At 37.0% G+C, this 24,454-nt stretch overlaps 1 protein-coding gene across 9 annotated transcripts in view; it reads left to right on the plus strand.

Moving 5' to 3' along the window:
- The window catches only part of LOC139778270 (uncharacterized), a 58,895-nt gene that overhangs the window by 13,895 nt on the left and 20,546 nt on the right, over nt 1-24,454 (plus strand). For 2 of the 9 annotated variants that reach the window (XM_071716140.1, XM_071716141.1), the window contains exons 1-2: nt 15,132-15,734; nt 22,898-23,225. The exons of 6 other annotated variants lie outside the window; for them this stretch is intronic. In XM_071716140.1, the coding sequence (XP_071572241.1) occupies nt 23,055-23,225 (171 nt within the window). In that variant the 5' untranslated portion in view covers nt 15,132-15,734; nt 22,898-23,054. Of the gene's footprint in view, nt 1-15,131; nt 15,735-22,897; nt 23,226-24,454 lie in introns of those variants that run through there. One more of the 9 variants, XM_071716149.1, reaches the window with a different exon arrangement.

The raw sequence follows: 24,454 nt of genomic DNA on the forward strand, positions 1-24,454 counted from the left end.
ACTCGTAATTGTGTACATTTATTTCGTGAGTTACGCTACAACTATTTTTCACGCGGTTTTACTTTTATGCGCGGCAGAAATTTCCCTCGATGTTGTTAATTTTTATAGAAATTCTGTCATTTTTAGATTTATAACGATTTTTTTTTTAAATTTGCATTAGTCGAGAGGTCGGGTATATTCTTTCGTATTATTTCCGGACGTTCATCCATTTAATTAATGCGGACATATGTAAATGTGCGATGTAACAATGCATGCGAGAAAACGTCGAGATATCTCTGTAATTTCACATTATTACGTATATTTTTTTTTAAGTCGGTAGCAGATTCTTATATACCGCAGGTACATTTATATCGACTACTTACTGAATTCACGCCGAGATTCACGCTATATTTTTTTGCGTAATTTTACTCCTGCGCGATGAAAAAGAAGTTAACTAACAACCGAAGGTTGGCAGCAGTCGGGAGAAAAAAAGAACTTGACTATAATATTCAAAAGAACAATTAGCCGTGAGCGTATTTTCACAAATTTAGCTGAGTGTTCTAATTTTTGTAATTTATATCTATGAAAATTTGTCACTTCCCCATATGTTTATGCCGGTATATACATCTTCGTGTAATACTCAAATGTACAATGCATTCAACTCGTTTGATTGATGCGGACGTATAAAAACGCGGAACGTACAACGCACGTAGATAAAAATGTCGCGGTATATCGCGCTCCACCCTTACCTTGGCCGCTCTTGCTTCTCGCGTGCTATACGTATGTACATACATACATATATTTTATACATGTACATACTTGGAAATACATAAGCTAAAAGGTCGCAAGGCGGAAAATGAAATTCGTGCGCCTATCGTAGCGTCATATATCCCTCACGTCCGAATAACTCGCGAGAAATTTCATCTCCTCGTCATTGCTCGCGGATAGTCTTCGCGGATGCGCACACGCCTCATTGCTGTCGCGTCGTTCATTCGCTCGCTCGTTCGCTCGTCCGCTTCCTTTTTTGCCGTGCAATTTCCGTAGCACGCGGACTCGTCGATATTCATTCTCGTTTCTCTCTAGTCTGTACGCGCCGGCATCGGCAGCAGCGCGGAACATTCGACGGAGGATTGATTTGTCCGTAATGTCGGAAGGAGGAGGTAGCGGCAGCGTTCTCGCGCGCGTCTGATAACCGTTCGATCATCCTGCTTCTAAACGGATTACCAGCCGATATACAAGAGGGAAACGACAGCTGATTTTCAACTCGATATTGCGTATACAAAACGTAGAAAATGTTTAGTGTATTACAAAAAATTTTGATATATTGAGGAAGAGAAAAGGAAGAGAGAGAGAGAGAGAGAGAGAATTCGCGAATATTACTTCTTCCTCTCCTTCTTCTTTTCCTTTTTAAAAGAAGCGAATATCTGTCCTCTTGAGGTATTATTATTTTTTCTAATATAAAATGTTTTTGTGAATCGTTCTAAAATAATATGTCTTGTATGAGGTATGTTTCGTTTGTGCAGTATGAAATGTTTCGAAACGTGATGTTGCTTGTTATTGCAATGTTTGCGAAAGAAACGAAATCAGAATGCGAGAATAATTTATTCTTGAATACAAAAGAGTTAATTCGTGTATTAACTAAAAATTATCTATCTTTCGGAAACTCGGAAAAACTTAAGAAACTTTTCTTTCACGTAACAGAAAATCAATCACTTGAGAATTAATAAGTTATTGGAATTTTATATGGTTTCTCTCTCGATTTTTAATTACGGCTGCTAGTAGAACTAAAATGAAAGTCATTTCTATTCTTATTTGATCTCGAAATTTTAGCGAGTTTACAATCAATTTATCATGATTAAAGTGCAGGATATTACTGAAGGAAAAATCAGGAAAAATAAGAAAACGGTTCACCAACGGTCAGTTAATCTTACCTTAATTGATTCTCCGTCTCTTTCTGGCGTTACTGCTGAAAAGGAGCATTTATATAAAGTAAAATTAAAGTTAATCGATGGCGAAAACGTTAATGAAGAAATTTCTTGTAAAATAATGCATGGAAAGATATGACACGTATTAATTATACGGCATTTTCTATCTTCTACTTTTTTATAATTTTCTCACGCAAAATTATGTTTTTAGATTAATGATTCTACATCTTTCTTCTAAACTTTTTCAGAATTTTCTCTCAAAATGCAAGGTGTACTCAACATGATTCTTTCGAAATACCGCTATTAATCAAGCGCGCTAAAGGGCGCAATTCCAGGGGTACTAGTGAGAATCCCCCGCAATTGCTAAATAAATTATCGCTGACGAGAGATATACGAGGCAGGAAAGAAACGTGTCTATAAATCCTTTACGCGTGTCGCGCGGTAATCAATTCGACGAGCCAATCTGACACGAGGAAAACGAGGACGCAACGAACATGTACGCCGTGCTTGTTTTGGCGCAAAAATCGGGTGGAGATTTTTAACCGTCTCATAAATTCCATGTCCATTAAAACATTTCTCCCATTTGAAATTCAAGCTTCCTACTACCGCGCAATTTTGCGCTATTTCTATGCTGATCCATTATCATAACCATACTATCTTGATGTTTGAAAGATTTAGCACGTGAACCCTTGATCGATCGAGAAACGATATTATACCAGGTTACAACTGTTCTTGTTTTACTTTGTTAACTTTCTAATCTAACAGCTAGGTTAAATTTGAAGCTAAATCATGATATTAATTTTTTTTTGTAATGGAATTCTTTATGGTTCGTATAAGCGCAAGGAGAAAGCCTAGTCTATTACGCTTCGCTTGTTCTCTCTGCTGATAAAGTACGTCCATGTTTCTACATCTCTCCTATACGCTCCGAGCTTTCCAAATGTGCGGAGATTCCGATATATTTGAGCGTGCACACATAAATCACAGGTCGCCGTGTATATAGGCACTGGACTTAATTAACAATGTAAAATCTCGCAGCAATCCCTAACACGTACAATGTTCGTGGTTCGGTGATTTATGCGTCACGAGGACAAAAACCGTATAGTCCGTGTAAAGTGCTCCACTAATGTTTGACGAATAACAAAATATTCAGGACTTTAAATTGGATATCTATTATATTTTTCTCGCGCGGGTTTTCGAAGCTTTAATAATTTGTGTGGCAACTGTATTGAGAGACTTTTGTGAAAGGTTCAAAGAAATTATTGAATTATTCGCATTTATGTAAAAGCAATTCATATATATGTGTCATTCAAAGTATTCTCTTAATAAATAAAATTGAAAGGCTGCAAATGAAGAATCACGCGGTAATTTCTACCCGTGGTAATTTTATCAAAGTAAAATTGTATAAGCTCATTCGATTCGTGCGAATACAATCAAGGCTTTGTAGGCAAAGGGATGGGGAAACGAAAGGGAAGTCGAAAAAAGACAAAAGCTCCTTTCATTCACGTCCACCCATTTGTAGCGCAACGTGATTGCGGCGGCCTCAGCATTAGCTACTGTTTTAATTAAAATATTTATTTATATTTATTATACTTTATTCAGACATGATATTTTAATTTAAAACGAAAACTGTCCATGTTTATGAATATCTTAGAAATATTCACCGTTTACTTGTTATTCGAAAGATTTGTTTGGTCCATCTTTGAAGGAGAGATGCAGATGTACGCCTCAATTGCCATCGCTCTATATTCGTGTTGCCATTTATTAGGAAACTGTATTTGGATTTGGTGCAATCGCTTTAATCAAAGCGTTTGATCCTTGCGGATATACGCGGCTTATGTGTACTTCCGTTTCTGTTATTTATTGTTGTTTACTTATTTACCATAAATAAGCTGCTTGTATTTGCGAATGGCAGTTGATTCGTGGCCTTTTCATCGTGCACACGCAGATATAACAATTTGTGAAATGCAGAAAGTGATAAGCTTGATAGGCGCGCTTCGCCACGCGAAGCGTACACGTGATCCGCATAAAAGTGACATTTTTCGTGAGTCCGGCTTTGACAGAATAGTGCCAATTTTAACAAAAGCTAGCCGGCGAGACACAACAATATCTTCGACCGTAACGTAACAGGGAGAGAAGCGAACTCACGGTTCCCAGAGATGAAGCACTAGAAGCGCGAAGTGAAATCGAATCTCTCTATAATCGAGAAAGAATATTGGTCTGCTAACGAGAAACACAAGTATTGAAATTGCGTGAAAGGAAAAGTACATTTCACCATTCTAAGAAGAATTATGGTATGCAAAAGAAAGTTAAACAAAATGACTGGGTGCAAACGTTAAATAAAGTTTCTAAAATATAGGGAGTTGTAGTAATAAAATTTATTTGTTAAAAAATGCTTTTGCCTGATATTTTAATAATTTTTGTTAACAGAGTACCGATCAATTTTATTGATATTTTTTCTATGATATTTAATCTCTGACGATAGGAAAAATTTTCAATACCGCTTTTTTATCTTATATAGGGGATTAATCGCATACAATTAAAGAGGGAAATATGAGACAAGTATAAAAATGTTATTCTGAGTTTATATTTTGTTACGCAATGAATTTTGTTACAGAGATAAAATTGAAACAACTTTTTCGCTGTACAACGCATATTTCGAATATTCTAATTATGGAAATACCGTTTGTTAATTTAACATTTATTAATTTCGCGCTATTTAATTTGTTTGAATGATACAATTGTGTGAAATTGAAAATGAAATTTTGTTGCAACTTATTGTTAGAATATTATATTTAACATTTGGCCGTTACGCGATCTTTATCCTTCAATTGAGATTCTCGGAGAACTCTCCAATTCCATTTGAGAGTCCATTTAAGTAGCAATGAATTCAACGAGCCATTTCGGAAATAAGTGCATCGCAAAGAAGCGGGCTTTCCCACGTTGGAATCGAAATTTATTCCAGACATGTACGTTCAACCCTGACCCTGCTTAAAGCCTGGAACTTAGTCGAAACCAGAACAGGGGCAGAGCGCGGAGAGAATAGATGTAAGAGACAAGTGCGGAAAAGAGAAAGCGAGAACACTCAACAACGCTAAGAGATATTGAAGAAGCACTACGGTACTAGGTCGTTACACGGGAAAAAATAGCTGATTTAGAAAACTAATGCTTTGTACAACGTTCTCGTAAAGTACATACCTCGCTTCAGGTATATACATATCTCACTAACCGATTATTAGATATATCACGTCAAAATGTATAATTACAATATTGTACATGTATTTTTTCTATAATAACTTAATATAGTATTATTATACGTATAATTCTTCTACAGTAACATGCTTTAGGAGAAATCGAAAAATATTTGTCAATTTTTTGATTATAATTGTTGATTATAACAAGACTATTATAACAATAGATAGCATGGATTATAACGAATTTTATTTGAAACTTAAATAATTGATAAATTTTTAACGGTTATTTACCAATTTTAATTTGGAGTTGTAAAAATATCTAATATTATAAATATGTGTGTGTGTGTGTGTGTGTGTGATAATTATTTCGTATTGCATATTAATTTCGTAAGGTAGCGATACGGGTTTGTTTGAAATTAAAATCTTTATCAAACTCGATGTGTGGACATATCGTCAATATTAATAATATAATAATAAAATATTCATATATATTAAGTAGATTGAAACAAATTCTCTTGTTATAGTTCTCACATTTAAATAATATTTTCTTTCTAAAATATTTGCTCAGTTGAACAGAATTCATCGTTATCTTAGGCGATACTAACAAAACGCAAAATATGCAATAATCCTTGCTTATAGAAATTACTTTGAAGTACGTACGGAGAATAGAATATTCGATGTATAATTATTTCGTAAAAATAACGTTAAACATCTCGTGATAGCGTATGGTCTTGATATTTGTTTTGGTAGTGGCGCAAGGCCGTACGTCTCGTGCGCTGTATTATCATTCCAAAGGTAAGACTCAAGCGGACAGGTAACGGCGCGTGCCGCTCCGCGTGTCGCCGTATTACCTATCGAAACGTGATCGCATCAGGGACGAGAAGACGCAATTATATCCTACGAACAATTAGCGCGTGTCTATCAGCGCGTGTAATTAGCTCCTGTGATTGGCAACTGCTAATTTATCGATTATCTTTAACGAAACAGATATTTCGCGCGATTTATTCATCTCACTGAAGAAGCGGAGAATAAGAATTATAAAGCATTGTTTCATCGCGTGAGATATGATCTATTATGAGATCTATTATGAGATTTGTACGGATGATAATAATAATACTTACAATTAGATTTAAATGTTTCCTGCAGCGAGCTCAAATTTTTTCACTAATTTAAAACGTAATTTGCTCACTTGCGAATGGAGAGCGCGGATTAATACGCGAGTGGTTGTATCGAATATAACTCAAGTAATGAAAGGCCGCGATTGCTCGTATCGTTTATTAATAACACGTGCATTTCATTACATTCAAGTATATGAAATATATTGCGCATTGTACATACTGAATGTTAATTGTATCTTATTGGTTTGCGATTATATTAGTTGTTAACTCGACTTTATTAATCGCATCGCTCGTTGCTTTAATTTGTGAGATTCACGAGCGTCGAGCGAATCATGAAGCTTTATATCTTTTTCATATCGTTATTTTCGATGAGATTGCGTCGCAATGTAAAGTGCGCGTTGGAATTAACGCTGTCGTGCAAAGTGTCGCGCGATTATCCTACTCTGGCGATTCATTTTGCGCGATGTGTAATTAACTTTTTTCGCGAGTGTTGCGTTGCGAGTGCTACGAACGAATTTGACAATGAGAGGAGGAGATCTAGGAGGCATCGGATAACGGCAGAGCCAACCACAGGGGGCGAGTAAATTATTATATTTTATTTTGTTTGTTACTTATAGGGTTAATCATTTATAATTATTTTATATGCGGTCAGCAATCATTTTTTTCGATATTAATTATTCCGAGCAATGCTCGGCTATAATTTACGTATATTTCTCTTTTATAGTTCAACGAGACGCAACTCCGCCTATCGGTGTGAAATATTTTTTGTCTTATTAAGATAATAGAAATATGCTTGAAAACTTCTCATAATATAGATTATTTAGATATATGTATACATCCATTAAATTAAGAACATAAGAGTACAGATAAAAGTATAACATCTTGTAAAGATCTATTACCTTAGAACGAATAGATTACCTGCCAGTTCACCTGAGTAATTATTTCGTTTCTCACAATCTCTCTCTCTCATAAGACACTCAATCAGCACATGCTCTCTATTTTTTAAATTTATCTTTAATCTATTGATTTTTTATCAAAATGAAACTATTGATGAACCGTTTGTCCCTTAAAATATGAAACTTCATTCTAAGTATCTTATTCAATATACTTTTCGATACCAAGATGCGCGACAACTATAAATATGAGTTGTGAAGGTGCGAACTTTCTAATTCTTTCTTCTGTAAAAGATCTAAATGTGATTGAAAGAAAAGATTCCAAAAAAATGTCTTAATATTTATTTAAAATTTTGCCTTTCGTAAAGTAGTATTTATAGCTTTCAGTTGAGATTTGTTCTCAATGTGTGACATCATGAATGAGAGAGATATCATCTCATTTTACATGACTATATATTCAGCCACTTCTTGGCTCACGGCAAACATTTCCGTAAAGTAATTGCAAATTCCTCCGCAAACTTCATTCTTTTTCGAGGCCCGGTGAGAACGAAACTCGCTAAAGTTTCGCTTCTCCGCTCGCTCGTTCGGTCGTTAGCATATCCATCGAAAGCTTTCGACGAATCGATGCTGCTTTCCTCGGCTCTTAGAGAAGTTTTGTTGGCCACGGATACTCCCGATGCTCCCTTCCCACGCTATGACGTTTCAACTTTTATACGATTTTATTTTAGCTAGACCTCGTTTTCATCACGCTTATCAGCTTCTGCTCGATCACTAGTCAAACTTTCGGTCATCGCACGATTTTAAGGCTCATTAAAAGGTAGAGGAAGTTGTTCAAAAATAAGGACCTCTAGTATCGCGTTTAATACTATGATTTCGTTTTCAAACATTTTATCGATATTTAAATACCCGTTTTGACGCAAAAATAACCCGCTAGTTTTTTAATCTATTTTTTCTATTTTTATTCTATTTAATCAATAAAAAAATGATAGGAGAAAGTGAAAAAAGAAAGAAGCGATAAACAAACGATGAGATAGAATGTCTTAGACTTTATGATGTGAATAATTCTGTAACTTGATGCTCTTTAAAACGAATATAGAACAAGAAGCAGGTGTCTCTAAAGCCGCGAGCTCTGTACCATAGAAATGTTATCGTTTTAATCCGCGATCGAAGATTGCTTTACGCTGATAAACGGGCGCGTTTATATATTTCCGCGACTGAATCTCTCTCCATGCAGAGTAGTGGATTGTTGCAAGAACGCGGTACAGAGTTTGCGGTATTCCGCTCACCAGAAGATCGCGTTACATAGCGGATACGCAACGCGGTGGCAATGCTTGTATCTATCAGATTTCCGTTTCTCTTTGCGAAGTTGCAATCTGCCCAAGTTTCAAATTTATTCCGGTTTTCACACGCAGCTCGCGGCCGGACAGATAGTCGTTTCAGGCAAAATTATTATTATATTTTTAAGGCGAATTCGATGAATCTATTATTACATCTTTCCACATTATAATTTTAGATTTATTACGTTGTCATCCGCGACATAACTTTTATACATTTCGCTCATTTCTCTCGGATCTAAGAAATGTCTGGTCGAAAAAATGGCTCTGGATTTGCGTTTCTCTCTCGGGGAAAATGGTTGACGCTAATATGCTCATGATGACATAATAGAGTAACGAACGGGGCCACAGGCAATGTACCTATATCGATCGCGCGACACTACGCGGCGTCGCGAGAAGACGCGAGATCACAAGGCGCAAAAGTTCGGAATTCACTTTAATTAGATCTTCCGATAATAAAATTGCAGGCAATAATTTCAGACAACAGAATTTTGCTTAGCCGAGTTCGTGGGTCGTTACTAATCAGCTTGGGCTAACTTTTTTCTAGGTCAGAAGTTCCGCTAAAAGTTACATGCAAGTTGTATTAAAATGCAATTTGGCAATATGATTGGAACACTCTCGTTTCACAGGAGGGCGATAATTCTTTCATCACGATACTTTTACCATAATTGACTTGTGAATATTTTGTAATTGATAATTAAGTTCAATGTTGATTATTCGCTTAATGATTACTTTGATTATGATTTAGTCAATTAATTATAAAAATATTAATTACTGTCCGATTTTGCATAAAATTTTATATCTGTTTTTCTTTTTACGATATGGAATAAAGGATGCCATGATTTTTTAAAGGCTATTTCCTAATTGTAATAACAATTCGGTGATAACAACGAATATCTTTGCACGATGTATTGTTCTTTACGATCGACTTGCGATCGAAACTTTAGTAATTAATGTAACTTTAGTAACTGCAGCGTTCTCTCTTTCGCCTCGGCAGAATTTCGGCATCGATTATAGCCAGTCGTTATTGAACTTGGTTGAAACGCTTCCCCTCGCAATAACGTGCTGAAAATTCGCAAGTAACGGTGTCGTTAAGCTAACTGGGTTGTAAAACAATCTACTGCTTTTCAAATAACGTCTCCTACCTGCGTACCGCATATATTGCATTGAATATATACAGAGTGCTTGAAAAGGATCATCCTTTCTTTTGACGATTTTTAAATAATTTGGGAATCGAGTTTCTTCAACAATTTTTTACACTAATTTAATATAATTTTATTGGTTATCCACTGGTCTGTCGATATATTTCTTAAAGTATTTAAAGAATTCTCGAACGATAGGTGGCTCATACGCCCGAAACACCCAGTATACTTCACCGAATGCCGCAATGAACAATGGTGCCTTCATCAATTGCGACAGCGCGCTGATGTCGTGTTCGTTATCACGCGGTGAATACCACTCGATATCCCAGCGCCGTGCATCGCAGTTATGTGCCAAAATCCTCCACATCCTGTCCTTTCTCTCAAATTTTCCCAAAATGAGATGGGCATACCTTGCTCGCGGTTGAAAATGCTTCAGGCTCGAGTCGTAAGTTTCATTGTTGTCGTCGTCGCGTTTCTATGACGACCACAAACCTGTTCGATAAACGCTGAATAATAAGTCGGTGGTTCATTGCGGCGCGAGAACGAATGCCTCCGATAGTATTCCGCGGTACTTACCGTCATTTAATAAACACAACACTATTCCGCGTTTACATTAGCGCGTTGGTCTCTTTATTATTAAAAAGCAAACAACGATAAAATGTTGAATTAATAATAATATTGATTCTCATTGACGTTTGTTCTAAGATCTAATTAAAGTACGGTTTTGTCGTCTCGATTGCAAATTAATTTTCAATTAAGACGGCTAATTATTTAAATATATCAACGTCATATCGATCGGCCGAGCTGACGCCCGGCAATTTTCCATTGAGGGTTTGTGCCATGACCACATTTACATTCGTGTATATTTTTGTTGGGTCGCTTGAAGGGGCTTGACCCAAGTCGAGATAAATTCCCTCACTCACTCATTCACCCATTCCCTTCCGAGTCGAGTAGTCGCGCAGACCCATATGGTTGGATAGGTCCTGTTTTGTATCACGGAGACAGCTAGGCCAGAAAAGCGCTCGTTGTCGACACTCCTACTGCGAGCTATCCTGAACTGAGTGACCGGCTTGTTACACATTAATTTCGATTAAGTAAGAACGGCGAAGAATCTCGTCTTATTATGGCTTCGCTTATCGCGATGTGACACCGAGAGGAATAGTAATCTTTTTAATGGAACTCGCGGATCGTGTCAACGACGGTAAAACATCTCGTGAATTATTATTGCGTACATACACGCATATACGTGAAAGACTGGCCGATGTTTTATCATCTCTTTTCCTTATTATAATATTTGAAAAACAAAAATATATCTTAATTTTTTTTATAAAATTGCATCATAATAAGATAATTAGATATACTTTATTATGTTTGTTTCTCTTAAATGACATTATTTTATTTATTTATTAAGGCAGTATCTGCGAGTCATAAAATATTTTGCACAAACAACGCAATAATCTTCTACCGTCATTTTTTCCTAACAGCTTATAGCTCAATTTGAGACAAAATCATAAAGTCCGGTTTAAGCATTAACTATGCACGTTGGATCCCCACTCTCGTACTTTAACACTCTCATAAATAAAACATTCGCCTGGGTAGAGGATATAAGCTGAAACTTTAATCATGGCGGTGAATTAATTTTTTCCATATATGCATAAGTCTCTCGTTTCAAGTAGCACATTTTCAATTTTCGGGCTTCGTAATCGGCGGCAGGAGCTGAGTTTTCCGATAGAACGAACGGGTCCGCGGTTGAAATACGGGAACCGCAGGCGGAACGTAATCCGGCAACGATATTTCGATTTTACGTCCTCGCGTAGCGGTTACACGTAGGTGCAAAAAGCGCACTCGTTACTACGGGGAGAGAGGCGCGCCGCGTGCGAATGTCGGATTATAAATTTGAAACGGGATCATACATCCTCGCGCGCCGCGCGAGGGTATCTTTCCGCACGGCGGGGCTTGCCCTGCCGGAAAAAGGATATATACTGGATCGGTAAATCATCCCGACGTTGATGAGACAGGGTTCACTCTTTATACGTAATTGTGATTTTCTCTCAGGAAAATGTTGGCTCTAATATGCGCCCGATGCTTAACTCGTAATTGTGATTTATCGACCGCACCTTGGTCGTACGAGGCACGAAAACTCTAAGTGAACCACGGAGAACAACAGTGGGATATTCATAGTATTGTTACAGGATAATGGAGGTGTTAATTTTAAATAAGCGATATATATTACGGCACTTTTCCCGGCGTGAACAAGAAGGTACTAGCTTACTATTCTTTCATATTTTATTTTCTATTTAATTATATATCATAGACGACATATCATATGATTACCCGCCATATTATATTATTTCTTTTTTCTATTTAAAGTTCTGAACAGAGGTCTAAATTAAGAGAAAAAAATAAATGTCTTAAGTATCTTGGATATTTAAAAACGATCTAAAAATTGTTCGTCAGAATCATATTTTCATAACTACACGGAGAGAATTTTTTGTTATATTTTACCCTTAAATTCACTACAAACTTGGGACAACTTGGCAACCAAGGAATTTTTAAAATATACAAAAGACATTTTACAAACAACGTGATAAAAATTACCAAGTAGATTGGTAAATTTCGAAAAATTATTGAAATTTCCTAGATATATTTTAGTAAAATTAATCAAACATATTTTATATTTTAATGTAATAGATATTAATATCTTTTATTATGGTAGATATTAATTAGAATAGCTCGCATAAAATTTTTGGTGGTATAATACATGTTGTCCCACAACTATCTTGATTGCAGGGTAAATTTTAAGAGAAAATTCTCTCCGTGTATATATAAGTAAGTTTGCGAATTTAGATTACGTGTTAAAATATTCCTTAACCCACAGCGTGAAAAGGAGCAGTGCATTAAAATATTAATCCGTGAATAGAGGAATTACTGTGTATGTGTGTGATTGATTTCACGATATATTTATATTTTTCATAGATTTAAAGTAGCAGAATATCGTCGAAACGGATAAGAAGATAGAATGATTGCATCGGAGTCGAATATATGGTACATTTTTCGATAGAAGCGCGAAAGGCGAATTTCGAGTATTTGTACTATGACGGAAAGATTTTATTAGAAAAATATTCACTCATAAGAAGACTGTCCTACATATAAAAATCATCCTTATTGTACTCATTAAAAATTCATTATCTTAAGAACCATCTCTGTTTAAATATTTCATTTACTTTTATCTTTATATTTTTCCGCCGCGCTGTTCGTAACGGGTTGTTACTTATTCTGCGTAAGTAGTAAATTCTGCGTTGTTCTTTGATTTATGGCACGACAATTAGAAGAAATTTGTGAAATTATCGTGCGTTTGGGGTAAGTTAAATTTAATACGTTCCGTAACCATTTCGTAATCATCGATTTTTCACACTTGGACTCCGGCGTTTACTAAGTTTGTGCTCGATCGGAACCAACGGTAATTGGAGAGAACTCGGAAGTTCTTGGTCTCTGTCCCCGCACTACCATCCCGACTCTCCGTCTGAAACTTTCCGTCATCCGCGAGACTCGCCGCGGCAGCTCTCCAATTGCCACGGGAAAGTAAAAGCGCATAATTAACGGGCTCCCGGCAAATGCGAGCGTGCTTTTAACCGCGCGACCTTCTTTTCGGATCAATGTCTGAATTGCACCGGTTTAAAATTTTGCCACGAAATAACCGGCTTATCTCGCTATCCGTACTGTTGTTCCGCGTCTTATCGCGTGCATTGTTCTTAATTCAAAAGCGTAAAGCAATATTGACATTTTTCGTAATCTCAATTCCAACATTCAAATTAAACAAAAAAAAAAAGATTCCAAGACAGAAACCTTTTTATCACAAATTGTGGGAAGTGATAAATATGAATTTTGCATTTTCATCTCTTGAATAGGTATATTAATTATTATTACAGACTATTTCACTTTTTTAATCAAACATATTGTTCTACATTTTAGTATTTTGTTCTGAAATTCTTTCAGACAGCAGCGACAGAAATAAAATATTGATATTCAAAGTGATGCATGAATATTAGTTGAACATTACCATGTTGCGCAATATGAATTGCTTTCGAGATAATATTAATAATTATTAACCATCCCATGTAATATTAATTAATATATGCATGATAAATAATATTAATTATTGATGTATAATAAGCGAATACAATGAAAAGTTGACATTGCGCAACTATAGCTGAATACCGCTTCGAGAGAGAACTAAATCGCGTCGCTCTGGATAATTAATCCGCATCACTTGTTTGGGCAAAACGCGTGTATGCCTCGTGCGCATATGCATATTACGCCTACCATCTTTCACAAGAGTAAAAACATCCGTGTCGTATACGCGATTAGAGAACAACAAAGGTATGCAATTAACGGTGCGCACGAAAACGAGGAACACCTGCCCGCGGCGTTCTCCCCTTGTGAGGAAATTCTCCGATGTATTCGCTCAGATTATATCATTTTAAAGCAGCTTACTCTTTCGCTTAATTATATATTTCTTGTTTGAATTATCTCGTTGTCACCTTTTTTGTCGCAAACTCGCCTTCTGCACAAACGCGTTTTATAACTTTTATCCGTTAAAACTGCGAGGAAAAACTCGCATTTTTACGGACCTGTAGAACGTGTTAATTTAATTGATTCAACTTTATTTTCATGTATTTTTATATCTGAGAAGGAGAGAGGTATGTGAACGATATTTATAATGAAAATGATATAAACCAAATAATTCATGTGATATTGTTTAGTTTACATACCGACCTACAGCAACTGTGTAGCTTCCTCTTTAGGAACGGCGAAATGAAGCATGAAACTATTTTCATTGAATTTATGGAAATCATGATAGCGGAAATGTTTTTCACATTTTCCATTTTAAACGATGAATATCTGGATCCACGATCTCACATAATTTTCCCGTATAATCCGGAATTCCGTGAAGAAAAAAGATAATACCCGAGTCGTTTAAAACTTTTTTTTCACCCCCTTATAAATTCGAACTTGGCAATATCAAGTACCTGAATCTTTTCTCACAAGAGAAAAAAGAAGTTATCTCTCTCAAGAGGTACAGCATCTACTTGAGGAACTTGAGATATTTAAGAAAAGTGAAGAAGCAAATGAAAAAAGGGATGATGAAAAAGACGATAATAAATATCGCAGCGGCAATAATGATGAGGATGATAACGATAACCGTAATGATAACTACGATTACGATAATAATGATAACAAGGAATAAGTGTACGACAGAGTGATATCTATCTCCAAAAAGGAAGAATTGATACCCGAGGATGCTTAAAACTCGATTATTTACGTCGTGCCTCCTTTTCTCGTTATCCCATGTAAAAATCGAAATAAATGATAAAAAGAAGAAGTAATTTTGCTAAAATGTGTCGTCCGTCCGCACTGTGCGTACTGCAGCAATAGCGGGGGTTTGAGGAGGCCGGCCGCGAGACAGCAAGGGGTGGTGCGCCGCGCTGCGCGATACGCGGCGCAACGCGGCGCGGCGCGGCCACCTCGGCCACGCAGTTCGTCGACGAGCGTCGCACCGTGTGTTCGCGCCGCGTGTCTCCTCTCTCTCCACCGCTTCTCTCTACGTTGCGTAAAGTTGACAGTTCGCGTTGACACCGATTGCGCTCGGCGTCGAGCGCGCGCGATGCCCCGCAAAGGCGAGAACGCCAGGACGGCGGGCTAAATCCGATCGCGCGACTTTCGCGCGTCTCCATTACTCGACGTTTTTTCGTTTTTTTTTCTTCTCGACAGCCTGATTAAATTTCATCTTGATTCTGACGGCTCGGTGAGGGAATCTCTCGCATTTTTTGTCTCACGGTCAATAATAGGCCGGCGCGCCGAGAGGGTGTCGCGGATTCGCGCGTTCGTTGGATCGCTGCGATTTTCGAGACGCTCCACCGCTCGCGCTTTCACGCGTCGCGGCCGTGCTGTCGATAAAAATCTTCATATCAATGGAACGTTATTCCGCGCTGTGATCAATCAGTCCGCGGGCACCGACTGGATCCTCCGGCGAACGAATTGCGAGTCGTTTTCGCGCGACTTTAGGTCGCGTCACTTTTTAAATTAAATTTTAGAATTTCAAGTTCTCTGTTCATCGACTCCGCGCAGACTTCGAATGAGCGCATTACTAAGTGAGTAACGATGTACTCTTATCAATTGCAACGAGGAAATTGCAGTAGAGATAAAATAGGCAAAGCTCGTTGTAATTTACTTCCCGCTGAGGTCTCGTTAGATACTGGGATGCTGTTCACTTTCAATGATATAACAGTAAGATTGTATTTCTAGTATCCAGAAATTAAGAACCTAAAATCTGAGAAAGAAAAATCTAAGAAAACTTTTGATTTTATTTGCTTGTATTCGTTTAACTCATTTTAACTTTGTTTCTATCTCGAAAAGTAAAAAAATATATTTATAATACTGTATTTAATATAGCATCCAGCGCTCGATTATGAGATAATTCAATTTTCTTAACGTCATTTGACCCCTTTGCTCTTCGTAAAACGAACTTGAAAAGCTTTGAAACTACTAGTACTTGTATTTTCGCAACTAGTCAAGGGGTAACTTTGTTATTTTTGGAGATATTGCCTCGAAAAAGCTGCGAAAGAATCATTATCACCGTTTGTATCTCGAGATGCAACATTATTTTTTAAATCATATTTAATTTTTTGCAATAAAAACTTTAAAATTAAAAAGAAACAAATAAAAGTACTCGCAATTAAAAATATTAATGTAACATTGGATTTTATACAAACTTGAGAAAATTAAACGTACGTATAATTTTCAAGAATTTTGGAATTTAACTTTTGATCTATGTTGATAAAATTTTAAATGTAATATTGATAAATCTGTTTTTTTATCATTCATCAATCTTTCATCAATCATTTATGATAACTTTTAATAATAGTTCTTTTGAACAATAATTTTTTATTTTACTGTAAACTTAATTCACTCAATTCCAAGATTAATTTCTTGAAGTTTTAACAAGTTGGGCCACCGTTACAGCAAACGTTTCAAAAGCGTTGTTTGTATGAATTATGCATCGAATCCCACTTTACATGTATAATCTACGTGCAGACTTAATTTACTGTCACATTCGTTTCCGCACGTAGGTGCTCAGTCCGGGATTACACTACTTCAAATCACGTTACCGTGCGGTAGACAGCTCTCGCGAGCTTGATGCAGAACTTGGAATTGTATCATCGAAATAACTTTACCAAGTTCGATAGAGTTACGATTCTCGCAAAGCGTATCTTCGCTTACCCGCTACGTCGTGTAATGGTACTTATCATTATATGCATGAGTACCTATTGTGGATCGACCGCGTTGATACTTGAAGCAATTAAGGGATCGTTCCTTTGAACGATATTTTTTAGATAGAATTAAATTTGTTCTGTTAATTAAAAGAGTTGAAGTACAGTGGTTACATAAACGTATTTATTGAAAATCAAGCTTGCGTATTAAAAGAGAAACTTTTAAAATATCGAATATCTATATTGAATATAAGATGGGAGAGTTGAATTTTTAGCATATTTTGCTTATATCTTAGCATATTTTACTTGAACTTATTATACGAGAACTAATTTATTTCTTTTTATACGTTTTTCTTCTTATATATTATTTTTCTTCTTCTTCTTCTTCTTCTTATCTATATATTGGATCTATATGTTGGAAAAGAAAACGCATGAGTTTTCCGTTTTATAAACGTTATAATCTAACATATGTGCAACGACGAATTAAACTCGAGTAACTCATTAGTAGTCGGTGCATTAAAATTTGTCTGCGGAAAGGAAGGAAACTCGAATGACTGGGAAATTTTCGGAGCTTCCGAAACTCCGTCATTGAATTAAGCTTCTAAATTGTATCCGCGTTCGCGCACTCCGCCGGAATTGGAAGTCAAACTGACGTTCGCGGAAACGAAACTGAAACGCACAGCCGCACTCGGAGATTATATTTCCGGAATTCGTCCGTCCGAGGAGTGCACCTTGAATCGTGATACGTACAACTTTGATGAGCCAGGAAATAGAGACGAGACAAGTTAGTCTCCCTGCGGAATACACCGCCTCTGCGGAGAAATCCCGCTCGACGATTTTACAAGATACAAAATTGACTGTTCTTTGTACGTGAAAACTTCATTTTGTTATGCATATTTTGTACGCTAAAAGAAAAGATTATGTGACACATAAAGGCGTGTTTAGAATTTTAGAAGAGCTCTTCGAGTTTTTTCCGTTTTACATTCTCGCATAATTTGGAAATTATTTTGAGAAACAGAGTATGCATATATAAAAATATACAACGTGATAGTATTAAAATGATATAATATTAATGATGTAAATGAGAAAATACAAATGATAAATATTATTATTTACAAGAATAAGATGGTATTATATAATAGCAAAATGCAATATAAGCTAGATAGAAAAATTCTTATATCTCACGGATATACAATAGAAAAAACTTTTACGCTTTTAGTAATATTATTCGTTGCAGCTGTGTTACGGGAATTTCAAGAGCAGAGAAAAAATTTGGAAAATCGTGTCGCGTATACCGTAGATTTTTAACCCAACTTTTTTTTATTTTATTTTTTTTTTAACGTGACAATTTAGAGGAAATGTTTAGAATATTCGTTGGAAATATTTTCAGAGAAAAATACTACGGAGTGTTATAAAAAAGATGGAATTTAGTTATAACTTTCAATAAAATGCACGGGTCTCTTAAGATTCGTTCTTTCGCGAAATTTTTGCATCTTATGATTTGAAAGCAGAATATTCCTTATGCCTCCGTTTTCACGAAAAGAATCGCCGGGGTGATGATAATGGCGCATGAGAAACGGTCGTTGAATCTGATTTTCCTGTTTAGTCTTGCTCGGTCGCCACGGGGTACGTCCTTGGAAGCATCCCGCTGCCGCAAAATTACCGTTCGTTCTCTCCTGGCTTCCTTGGCTTCCACGTGCAACAGACGAATCGTAAATTCCACGGTCGACAGCCAAGACGCTCGAAAGACCCACTTCGTCCGCGGCGGTCTAATTCATTCCGAGTCGACAGGGTATACACATTGCGACGACGGGGCGCGAATACCGCGAATTGCATTTTCAATTAAAAACCCGTTTATCGCCTCGCTCGTCAACTCGCGCTCTACTAACACCTTTGCTGGCTAACATTTTACTAATTTACGCCAAGTTTTCACCGGCGGAACGTTAAATCGAGAATTAAGACGTTGCGCGTGAAACGTTATTCATATCAATGATCCTCGTATAATTCCCGAACAGAGTGCGCTTTATTAAAAAGATTTAACTACCGCGCTTTTCACACTTCGCAGGGCGTGAAACTATTTTTTCTATCTCACTTTGATCGAATGCAGAAAGCTGAGCAGTGAAAAGAATTAAAAATTCGAAATAAAGGAAATTCTCACGTAAGATCTCTCGTTCTGCTCGTCTCGTTTATTCACCGGCTTCGTGCGCCCGCGGTATTACGTACTAGTTGCGCTTTTTTCCTAGGGTGTTTTTAACTTTAATCTGCTTCGCTGTACGCGCGCGTATGTGTGTATAATGTATGTTTCGTACCGTAGTATGAAAATTGACGGAATGTGACACTGTAAGCCGCATCTGTACCGCATAATAATCAGGCCCGATAAAAACCTGTTGAATTCGCTAGATTCCGTGACGAAATTATTCACGCGTTTTCGCGTATATATGTATAGAAAAATACCGTGGCGGGGGGAGAGAAAAGATGTTGTTTTATCAAACTTTCACCAAGGGTTGGGTCGAGCCTAAGTGGGTCGAAGAATCCACGGATGAAAACTAGCTCAGTGGCTCTCTGAGAGATGTCTCGTGCAATTTGCTCTCGCTCCCTTTTCTCTCATTAAGTCGATTCAGGCCGGCTCGGTTGGGACCCTTACGCGCGTCTAAATTTTCGGACGGTCTCTCGTCACGCCCCGGGAAAACCGACTTGGCCGACGTTTTCGCGAATTACGCCGAAATCTAATTTGCGCGCCTCGCTATCCGGGCTTTGCATGCCAAATTGGATAGCCATCAACGCGCGCTGTCGCGCAAAACCGTCGTCGAGCTATACGAGAGAGAGAGAGAGAGACGTGGCCACGCGGCAAGGCGTGTTCTCTCATTTCCATAAATTGATATGCACTTCTGCTCGCTCTGTATACGAGTTGTCGCGCCGCGCCGCGCCGTGCCGTAAACGCGACAACTCGTTTAACCATCTTGCGAGGCGCACGGTTATGTACGGTGCTCCGTTTATATCCGAGGAGAATATTCGGTCGCCCGAATAAATTTCTTCCGTCGGGAGGAAGAGCGCGAGAAGAAAAAAAAATAAAAAAAGAGAACACGACATACATAAACTCGATTTTGTATAAATATTTTACATGAGAAAAGGAGATACTCCGGATATACGTGATAAAATACATGTACATACGTACATAAAATATAATCCGTAGAATCTTTATGGACGTATTATATTTCCGCTCCACGAGATATATCTCTTTCTAAATGCTGGGAAATGTATCAAGCGTTTCGAGAGAATGCATACTTGAATATCTTTTAAAATACTTTTTAGTCTTATTTTTTGATATTATATTTTTATTATTACATCAATACTCTGAAATTAAAATTCGCATATTGGCACGTGATTGTGCTTTCGATACGAAAATATGCTGCGAAATATAGATCGAAGCATCTGCAAAGCTTGAGCTAATAATTAGGAGCGTATGACTCTCTCTGTTTTACCCAGTATATTATTTTTAGCTGAGATCGAGTGAAAATAGAATGGATTCGCGATTCTTAACCGGGTGAAAACTCGATTAGTATCAGTCACAACCTCCATTGATGCGTTGCTAATATTAACTTCCCGAACCATATTTTGATATCTTTGCTCTAAATATTGTTAAAAATTCTTAAAAATTATTTGACGAAAAATTTTGACTATTATACTATTTGAAATATACAATATATATTTGTGTTGTAATAATATAGTGTTTTCTTAAATATTAGTGAAATATATTTATCGTGAGTCATGAAAACAAATTGTGCATTTATAATATGCATTTCATTGTATTCCAGTCAATTTTGAATGTTGGATCTCTTTCGATTTACTCCACGAGCTTGAAAAAATTACAATTAAAAAGTTAAACCTTAACAGGAATTTTGATGAAATTTTAACAACGTTTGTCCCGAAATTTTGCCCGCGACTCTCAGCGAAATGATGTCGACGTAACTTCGTTCTCGGGCTCCTAAGATAGAGCCTATACTCTCGCCTTATATTCCCACTTTACAAACGAGGAGCGAGAGAATTATCGGGTCACGGGGCGAGGCATGGCCTCAGACAAAAGCATCTCCCTCTTCTTCAGTCAGCCGAATTTGACGAAATGCCGAATCGTAATATCGAAAAGATTTCGAATTTCCAGCACAGCTGAACGCTTCCAACGCGACTCATTTTTCATTCCGCATCTTTTGCGGAAAAGTCCATAAATCCAGCCTTATATCGATTTCGTGCGGCGTCAGCTCACCTCTTTTACAAAGAAAACGAGAAAGTTGTAGATTACTTGACGTTCAATATTGAGGAGAATGAATATCGAAAGAGAAAGAAAGCTCTCAGACTGTATAATAAAGGTCCATAATAAAGATGATGACCGACCAAAATAACTGCAAGTTCCTTTGAGCTACGTTTCATCTGTAGAAAAGGTACGTGCCTCACTTTTCTATCGGATCACAATTGAGTGACAGCTATCTTCTGGCTACTTTGAAGTTAATCTTTAACGAAAATGAGATACGAATAGTTTTTTTAGTTATAAGCGATGAAATTACCAATTTATTTTTTAATTACAAATTGTCTAGTTGCATTCTTTACCAAGATTTTAATTTAGTTTTCAAGGTATATGGACACATTAAAACTTGAAAATTAGTAAAAGTTCCGAAACTTGCTATCCTATCGCGATAGTTTCGTTGAGAAAAAAAAACCAGATCTTTGTCAATGATAATATTAAAATATTATTCGGTTAAAGCTTATTACTCTCGACATTTTGTTACAGTGTCAATTTAGTACAATTATAAAATTAGTACAATTATAAAGATCGAGAAACAAGAACCAAATATACATTTCTTTAGTGCTGTTTTGCTAAGTTGTCGTATGCTTTATTCCCCATATAAAGCTGTAATGTGGAGACACATAAAGTCGTAATATGAAGGTTGAAAAGTGACGCGGGTATCTGTGCTTTTATCTACCTCTATCCGTATGGTTCTGCGCGTTACGTGCATTACGGGCGATTCGATACGCCGCCGTCCTGAATCTTTAAAGCGCTACGTGTCGATTCGTGTCAAGTGGCTTATAAATGGAAAGCAACGTACTACACTCGCACCGTTCAATGGTGGATTTATCGATAGGCGGTCGCTTAGGGCCTTTAAATCTCAAGGGGTTTCCACAAATCATTCTGCGGATCTACAATTGTTCTACGAGATAAGGGAAGGGCGTCATATTAACATTTTGACAGAGAAAACGTCAATTTTAATAAAAAAAATTTAGCGAAACTTACAAATATTTACTAATAATTGTTCACTATTTTAAGAGAAGAGCTAGATATAAAATATCATTGCGCCAAGGATATTAATTTCTCGATTATTAAAACATGAGTGAAATGTAATCTGACGAGGTTTTTCAAAAAAGAATTATCGTATAAAGACATTATAATGTAGCACAAAATATCATCGTTTAAATTATTTTACTTTTTCAATTAACGAATTGATTGTATTATGATAAATTTTGCAATATCGAGTACACGGGATAGAATAGCATATAATATTCATTTGCTTTGAGTAAATATTGCGTTATCGCTGACGCATCACTCACCAATTACGAAGAGCATACCTTTAATTATAGATTAAATTAACGAGGTTAAATAAACGACAAATTCCCAGGAATGGCGAAAAATAACGAAGCCAATAACAGGATAAAATTCGTTCTATTTTGATAAATTTTTTATTTAACATTTTAATGCAAATACTATTTTTCAATTAGGACAAGCTCTGGATGAGAAAAATTTATTGAAAAAAAATTTCAATTTGTATTTTCTTACAAATAGCATCCCTATAATTTTAAATGGAAGAGACTTGCCTTTTTTTACCTCTGCTTAAAAAATTGTTTTGAAAACTAAAAAATATCCCTCAAATTTAGAGGTTTGTAATCTCTAAATTTATTCTCTGTGACAAATATTTTTTGGCGAATACTCCCCTAGCAAAACAATACGCGACCTTGCGATTTTGTCAACGCGACGCGATACTGTTTCTTTTTTAAAGCCGCCGTTGTCACCGTGCCGCATCTGTGAGAGTGTACGAAGGAGAGTAAACGAGAACGTTTCCGACAACGTTGGTTTTTGCATTAACGTAAATCGCGTAGAAGCGAAACTTGGTCGGGCGTGTGCGGTTTTGCTGGCTGGTCCATGCCACTGCGAGGATGCTGGCGTGCGTCTATCCGCGAGAAAACTTCGAGGTGAAAACCGTGGCGGTAAAGCTCCATCAAGGGAAATCCAAGAGGAAGTCTAAATCCGTCCCGGTGAAGGAAAAACTTCCTTCGGACGCCGCAGAGACGGAATGCAACAACGGCGAGCGTGCAGTAAGCAGCGAGGTAAGGTTCTACTCGGTGCACTCCCGACTTCGCCGTCTCGCTTTTCGCTCTGCCGACGCGGACGCGGAGAGACTTGTACATGTACTCGTATGAATAAATACTTAGAGGTTGAGAAACAAGGTGTTCGACTATTCTGACTGTGTATTATTGAAACGTATTAGAGACGTAATTACAAACACAACGCCCGAAACACCGGATTTTCCAATTTTGTTGGATATTCCGCGGAAAATTTTAACGCTCTGTTACAGTTCAATTAAAAATGACACTGTGATGAAGGTTTCGACAGAAAAACCTATTTACGTGTTATAACATTATTTAAAACATATTCATCAATTTCGCGCGTCGTTAAACCTTCATCGTTTAAAAGTTCCAGTTATTTCAGTCTTAATTAAAAAGCACGCATGCCTGAAATATTCTAGCTTTACAGGGATGATCGGATAAATATTGCGGAAAATTGTCCCGCTGAATCCCCCGTATTTACATTTTTATCAGTGTACCATGTACCCTCGCTTAAGCGCGTGTAATCTCCATAATTGCACAAGCTTGCTCTTTCTCCGCTCAAGTCTAGCTATTGTACTTTCTACTACGTTTTCTTACTTTCCTTTGTAAAGCGTATGCTTATTTCCTTTTACTCAGGAAGTAGAAAAAGATGCAGCTATATATTAGTATATAGGAGAAAGCAGGCTCCTCGTTAGTTTGCATTTTATTACTATGTATAGTTCCATTAATTTTCTCTCTTTTCTCTCTCTAATAGATTATAAGATAAGTTGCAAAATGTCAATTGTTACATTATTTAAGAGCTACATGGAATATCGCGAGAGCGTCGTGAAATATTTTCTTCTTAGCTCGAAATACACAAAGGGACTGCAAGCGGAAATTATATAAAAATTAGCAGTCGTAATTGAAGAAGCTCCGAGTCAGGAAGGGAAAATACGAGTAAATTATAATAATTCTGCTCTTCCGCTTTTTATCTTTATCGTGGCAATGACGAATCTCGCTTTCATTAATTTCGCGAATGGATGCGCCCGAAAAAGAAGAGATACCTCAACTTGAACGGCGTCTCGCCGGTCTCGGCGAACAAACTGCCGATTACGGCTTCTTCCGCGCTACCTGTTTTCAGGCTCCTCGAAATTAATTTTGCAGGGGGATAGTCCGGGGTGGATCATCCCCCGGGGATTATCCGCTCCTACGAGAATCCGCTTCTATGAGAAATTTCTTTTTCGTTTACG

The sequence above is a fragment of the Temnothorax nylanderi genome, unplaced genomic scaffold (genome assembly GCF_030848795.1).
Source record: "Temnothorax nylanderi isolate EJ_2023f unplaced genomic scaffold, tnyl_v1.0 TNYL_tig0177_pilon, whole genome shotgun sequence".
Taxonomy (NCBI): Eukaryota; Metazoa; Arthropoda; class Insecta; order Hymenoptera; family Formicidae; genus Temnothorax; species Temnothorax nylanderi.